Below are 7,505 nucleotides of genomic sequence, written 5' to 3' on the forward strand. Positions count from 1 at the left end.
ATCAGTCTGTGACTGGCACACTTACCAGAAGCACAGTAACAATGTTTTACAGTCAAGATGGAGTCTCGTACTAATTGCGAGAAGGCAAATTGGAGTTTAATACGTTATCCACCACACCTAGTTAAGCTAAGAAAATTGGCTTTTTGCTGTGTGAAGATGTGTTTCCATCATGAACTTTGTATAATCAGTCGAAGCTGAAGTACACTGAAAAATGACGCTGCTAGATTAATTCTCATTTTACCTGAGGAAACTTTTGAAAGCTACAAGTCCCAACAGGAAAAGTCCCCAAACCATGGGGGGATAATAGATCCTAGACTCTTTAAAAGGAGCTATTGATGGTATCCCAATAAAAATGATGCAATTACATAAATATATTACATTTCTATGTCATCTCTGCAGTGGTATTGCCAAACAATGAGGAAGCAAGACAATGCTTCAAAATAAAATGTGTGAAATCAAGGAATGTATGGAACAAACGCACTTGGAACACTTTTTTAAAAAATTCCTTCTGGAAGTAAGTTTGAGACAGCGATCTGGTACTTGCATCTTTACCTCCACACAAGAGCAACATTCGACGCAAACGACGCTTTGTTTTTATTTTTTTTCTTGATTGACCTATTTCTTCACTGAGATCAAAACAAACATGGTGGATGAAGTTGTCAAAAATGTTTGTAAGTGGTCGAGTTTTCCTGAAATAAATAGTTAATGGAAGATGAGAATATTTTGATGCGTCCAACTGACACGTTTATTTGAAAGCACGCATCCCTGTCAAAAATTATGCGTCTAGGATGCAGGGATGCAGGCAAACAAGAGCACTGCTAGAATGAACCTATTTCGTGCATGCTCTTCACAGCAAAAGAGATGACGAAAAAAAAATCCATAAAACATTGATATGAAGATGACATGGAAACTGGCAAACCCTTGAATCTTCGACAAGCGTATAAAAAATGTTAAGTTTGCAGAAGTATGATCGTGCGGGGAAAAATATCGCTGTCGAAGCACAATTCTTTTTCTTCCACCCAACAAAACTTTGAGCAAACTTTCAGGGCACGCTTAAATAAGCTAGCTGAAAACTCATGTGTGTGGAAAATTTAAATCAGAGCATCAAAGTAGAATGCAAATATATGTAAGCGACCGTACATAGACTTGTTCAACCTTCGCTGCAGTACTTTCACCCCTTTCATGTTTGAAATCTATTGCCCCGCGCATTTTCATCCTGATCTCATGCGTGTATTTTTAGATTCTACTTTCTATGGTCTATGTACCATATTTTCAGCCTGGTGCATTGTGTCATCTGTGCAATGAAAGGTAAAGCGGAGTCTTCTAGAGCCCAAAGCCTCTTAGTTCTCCCAGTGTAGCAGGAGCTTTGCAGGGGTCTCAGCAACATCTGGAGAGCTTTGGGAGGTTTCGCCGGATGGGGTGGGGATGAAGCCTTCTCCTCCCTCTCATCTCATGCTTGTTGGTTGATCATTATAATACATTTTCAGTTCTGCCTTACTTCCCGACATTAGAATTTTCTGTTCCTGTTTTTGTATGCTGCAATCTGCCGCAGGGTCAAAAAAAAAAAAAAAAAAGAATATATATATATATATATATATATGTATATATATATATATATATATATATATATATATATATATATATATATATATATATATATATATATATATACACACACACACACACACATACACATTTTCTTGAGCCGCTTATCTCAGCTGGCTTCGGGCAGTAGGCGGGGGACACCCTGAACTGAATTGGTTGCCAGACAATCGCAGGGCACACAGACGAACAACCATTCACGCACCCAATCACTCCTAAGGACAATTTACTATGTTCAATTCACCTGCCATGCATGTTTTTTGGAGTGTGGGATGAAGCTGGAGTGCCCGGAGAGAACCCTCATCAGTAATAGGTAATAAACTATCAAAAGCTTGATCACCTCATTTTACAGAACACTGGTTCAATTTTGTTGCATGAATATGGCCCAATCAGTGTGATATTTGGCATAATAAAACAAAATCCAAAACCATTTTCTGTGGTAATGCATTTTTCTTTTATCTGCAACGTAATCATAATCAAAATAAATCCAAATGTTTTTTAAAAAAATATTTTCCTTCATATTCCTTTTTTTTTTCTTTTAAAGCTGAAGTTTCATTGTCAACGTGTTGCAGCATTTGGATGTCAAAGCTATACAAAGCTATACAATGGTCATATCAATCAAATCAATCAATCACATTTTATTTGTATAGCCCTAAATCACCGAAGTCTCAAAGGGCTTCACAGATGAAAAGAGGTCATGTGGAGACCTCTTTTTGAAAAAAGAAGTCGTACAGTAACATCTTTTCAGTGTAAGGTACAAAACAGCATCCCCTGTCAATGCTCCCAGAAGGGGAAGGAATAACTCAAAAAACCCAATTTGGGGAAAATCAGAAACCTCCAGAAGGGACCACAGGTGGGAGGAGCCCCCTTCCAGGCCCACAGGCTGAAGTGGATGCTGCATGTACCAAATACAGACTTACACATAAACAATATAAATTACAGAAAACATATTGTGCTATATAGTGCAGTGATGTCTTGACAGCAGGCAAAGCCATTGGGCAGGAACCAACCCACATTCCAACCAAGTGGACCGCAGACGGCCGATCTCCTAACCCGCGATGGTTGATCAGCGCAGGACCAAATGGAGGCGGTCAAGTCAACCCTCACCGGGTCATAAAACCCGCCGTGTTGAATTTGATATTTCAAGTAATCACTAAAAATCTACATAAACATAAAGACAATGCTGCATATCCCGGTAGTTAGCTTGGTTTGGTTTGCCTCACAGTTGAACTTACACGCCACAAAAAAAAAAAAAAAAAAATGGGGCATGTGTCACATCTCTGCACACATTTGGCGTGTTCCTCCACATCTCCCATTCTTTCCACATCCTTCTTTGCCCCCTATGGTAGAAGGATTCCTTTGGGAGCTCATTTAAAATATTTTTCATCAGAGATGTTTTTCAGCACACGCCTGCAGTCATATCTCCAGCCACTTTATTCTCCCGCTTGTGTGTGTGCGTGTCGTGTGTCAGGTTCACTCGAGTGCCACGCTGGCATCTGTCTGCACCCAGGAAACAGGTGGCGTGTCTTTGTTGGCTATCAGGAGAGAGGAACTCGCAGCAGAAAACGCCGACAGTTTCGGCGAGGAAAGTGTGACCGCCTAATGATGCTTGATGTCAGAAGTTGGCTGGTCGTCAGGGAAACCGGCTGGTTTCATCTGTTGTTTTCTGAAAAGAAAATAATGACATTTTGGAGGGAAGCGTGTGGTCACATGCTGTTACACAAAACTAGTTTTGTGTCATAGTAAGCAATGAACCACAAATGTGAAAGCTTAGTGTGATTAAAAAAAAAGGGTTGTTTGCTTTATCGCAGTTCACAGATCGAGTTCTTGCTATGTTGTTAATTATTATAATAAAATATATATATTTTTTATGAGTTGCACACACATGACACACCGCATCATAAGATGCCTTGTCGATTTTGGCGATAATTTAAGAGTTTTAAATGTGCCTGATAGCTGTGAAAATATGGTAGTTGTCTTGAATAGAAAAGGTGTAGTTCTTTTTGTTTTATGTTCATTTGTAAAGTAAACTTCAAGTACAAGTGGAAACAAAAAGCTTGAATCCTCATTTTATTTATTTATAAATCTTTACAAATTTGACTCCATTTGCTGAAGTGCTCCTTGTTTGTGTTGCGTTTTAACATGATGGGTGAGGTGGTAGAAGGTTGGAAGTTAGGTTGCGCTCAAAAAAAAAAAAAAGATACAAAGATAACAAAAAGAATGCAATGGAGACAATTACATACAAAGTAGCCAACCAAAAATCTCGGAATTAAACTTTGTACCACAAGACTATAAATTACAGAACTCACGGGAAACACGAACAATGAAGGACTGATGATAGCAACAATGACAACGACACTAGGACAATGACCCGACAAGAACTGAAAGGAAACAAGAAACTAAATACGCTCAAACCTAACGAGACAACATGGAGCTCTATTTGCTACTTTGTAGGGGACAATAAACTACAGAACTCACGGGAAACACAAGAAATGAAGAGGGACTGATGAGAACAACAATGACTACGACACTTCGACAACGACCCGACAAGAACTGAAAGAAAACGAGGAACTAAATACACTCAAAACCTAGCGAGACAACAAGGAGCACCTGCACAAGACACAACTGGAACAGAGAGCTGATTGGCCAACACAAGTGGTTGGGAAGCAGGTTAAAGAAGACAGATGGACGACATCACACTGACGGGACACTGACACAAGGGGAACAGAAACATGATAAAAACATGAAGAAAAGAGTGAACCACCCAGAATGTGAAAGGACACATCAAAGCTAAACAAAAACCCAGAACAGAACGAAACAGAAAACCCAGACACTAAGCAAAACACAAACAAAACACCACAGAACAGAGCATTTTGTAAGGACTGCTAACATGCCATTGTTAGGGTTTCCTGGGAAGTGACTTAGGAGATAAAAGTGATATTTTCATAGGTATATTTTATTCTTTCTAACATCACAGTTGGTAGGTGTGGAACATATGCCCTGAGATTTTGCTTTACCATTCCAAAGTTGTTGTTTTTTTTCCAAAATCAAGATTTAAATGAATAGAACTACTACGGTAAGTTAAAAAAAATCTTCTTTTAAGTTTGAGCGCACAGCTCAACAATTCACGCAGACAAATCCAAAGAAAAACCACAAGAACATCACACAACACCCTTTGCCTGTTTCATTCTAATAAAAGAAAGAAAATGTATTTTTAACGATTGAGCCTCTTTAAACTACAGCTGCTACTGGATTATTGCTGAATCTTTCTGCCCTTCCCTCTCATCCTTCCTGCAGCCTCCTTTGGAAACTTCTCTTAGCTCTTCGTGCAGTCTGTTTGGCAGCCCTGGTCCTTCTGCTCCTTTTACAAAAAAACTCCAGGAGCCAAGGAGATGCTACTGTCTTCACAGTTACAACGGAGACTCAACCCTGTTGACTACATGCCAAGCAATCTCCTGGCTTTTCATTGGAGGCTGGAGGTGCAGACCTCCAGAACAGAGAAGTCCGGCTCGAGGCAGACGCAGCAACTGTAGCATAGCGATAACAAGGCGATGATCTCGGTCTGAAATTGCTTTAGGTCTAAGTAGCAAATCCATCCTTGGTAGTCTGTCATTTGAAGATGGGCTCATGAGTGTCACTTTCAAATGTGTACGCCAGTTCAAAATGAGATACAATACTGTCAATTGGTTCAAAATGTTTGCCTTTTTGACGGTAATAATAATGATTTGAGTATCAATTAGAACTGAGAATCATCTTATTTTAAAACACAAACGTCTTTATTGTAGGTTGCAGTTGGTGAGTTAACCTTTTTTTTTAATAAAAACTCTAAAGGGATGCTAAACTTATCCAGCCATTTTCAGGAGAACAAAAAAAGCTATTTGTCTATAGTCAATTAAATAACAAACATATTCAGATATTTCAACTGTAAAAAAAAATCATGTTTTTTTTTTTTTTTTTAATAATGAAAACTTTTAAAAACATGTTGCTACTTGCTGTTGACTGAAAATGACCAAATGTGGTGAAGGTTAAGGTAACAAGCAATCACAGCTTAACTTGTGAACATAATACGACCAACAGGTAAGCCATGTTTGGTACTTCGTTTGTTGGCAAAAGGAGCTAACCAAAAAGCTTAGGGGTCACATCTATGCTGGGTTTGGCCATGTGACATTTGTAACCTGAGCCCTGATTGGTTCTTCCTCGAGCCTTGAGCGCATGTGATGTCATTTTCAGTTGACAGCAAGAGGCAAAATACACTTTTAAAGGTGTATTAATTATACAAGAAAAATAATGTGGTTATCACATCAATTAAAAACATCATTTACTTTCTACAGGTTCAAATGGTGAAACAAGTTTAATATTGCTTTAACTTTTCAAGCCAAGGATGCTGAGAACTTAGATGGATAAAATGATGTGTATATATACAAACTCAACACTCTTGCACAAACTACAGCGTATTCTTCTCAGGATTTGAGATCACTGATGGATGACTAATAACAGATAATATCAGACATCAGATGTTGTGATTAAATTAGGCTAGATTTACAACATGGCTTTACCCAGCACATTTGAGGATCGTTAAATAACATGCACGTAAGCAAGTGTGTTCTCACAGTAGCATGATGATGTTTCCATGGGACAAATCCCAAGGACATGCAAGTGTAATACGATAATCTCGTTGTCTACGCTTGATCAAGCAATAATATAAATGTAATTACACAATAAGGACTCGCTGTTAGGCCTAACTAAGAAATATTGGAATGTGTTATTTTGTAGTCCCTGTGCTGGGAAGAAGGTCGTATATGCTTCACCTGTTATGTCCTATTGAAACCAGACTATTCATTTGTGTCCGTCCACTGTTGTATCCTTTTTGTCTCAGCAAGACAGCAAAATGAATTGCATACCACCCAAACACAAAAGGCATCATTGGAAATGATAGGATGTTCTCTACTGAGCACAATAAAACTTAGTCATGGCTTTAATGAGTCAAAAGAGACAAAAGCCCGATGTCCACTACATGGGACACAAATGAATAGGCTGGGATTCGGGAGGATAGGGGGACCATTTAACTGCCCTGCAGTGTTTTTGCTGAGCGTTACTGTAAGTCATGTTATCTCTCTGATAGACAAAAGAAAGGGACACACCCCAATTGTTTTTCATGCGCCTATATCCCCATGTAACACTGTGATTTTTAAAAGCTTCAAAGACATCTAGTACTGTCAAAGCTACCCAGATACATGATTCCCATGTTGACTAGAGTGCGCACGTTTGACGTCAGTATGAGACAGACGCAGACGTCTATGTAAGCTGATGAGGATGCAACATTTGCATACATCAAGAGACAAACTTCCAACAAATAACGTCCCTCCATCTGGCACCTTCAGAGCCAGATGTGCCAAACTGCAAGAGACTGACTGTTAAAAGGGAGATCACTTACTGTATTATTTTTGAAGTTTCTGATGATTGCTGTGTGTATACTGTAAGTGTGGAAGCAGGTAAGGAAAATAAAATATGACTTTTGTATAGATGTAAAAAAATAAACTACTCAAGTTCAAAAACTTTTTGTCCCACTTTCCATTTGAATGTAATTATATCTAATAGTCTGTACATTGACATAGTAACACATTTGAGATTAAAACTGTGGGGAGATCGAAATATTGTGTCGTAAATCATCAAATCGTTGCATTTTTATTGATGCTAAGCAATAAATAAACACTCCAAATTAAGCTGCTGTAATGTCTGTAAAGTAAGTGCGGTTGACATTTACAATAAATTAGAGTGCACTCACAATTGATAAAATATTGAACCTTTGAACTTTAAAATAGAGAAACTGTAAATCTGTCCTGTCACAAAATAATGATCATTTGGGGGTAATAAAATAGAAATCATGCACATTTCTTTGGTGG

General features: G+C 38.4%; 1 protein-coding gene across 2 annotated transcripts in view; it reads left to right on the top strand.

Moving 5' to 3' along the window:
- LOC148427176 (sterile alpha motif domain-containing protein 10-like) overlaps positions 1–7,158 on the top strand; it is a 44,249-nt gene extending 37,091 nt beyond the window's left edge. For both annotated transcript variants that reach the window (XM_088408755.1, XM_088408754.1), the window contains one exon: positions 4,900–7,158. In XM_088408755.1, coding sequence (XP_088264881.1) covers positions 4,900–4,922 — 23 coding nt within the window. In that variant the 3' untranslated portion in view covers positions 4,923–7,158. The remainder of the gene's footprint in view (positions 1–4,899) is intronic.
- The last annotated feature ends 347 nt before the right edge of the window (positions 7,159–7,505 follow it).

Source organism: Hippichthys cyanospilos, chromosome 2 (genome assembly GCF_059441005.1).
Source record: "Hippichthys cyanospilos isolate Australia breed blue-spotted pipefish chromosome 2, RoL_Hcya_1.0, whole genome shotgun sequence".
In the NCBI taxonomy this organism is placed as follows: Eukaryota; Metazoa; Chordata; class Actinopteri; order Syngnathiformes; family Syngnathidae; genus Hippichthys; species Hippichthys cyanospilos.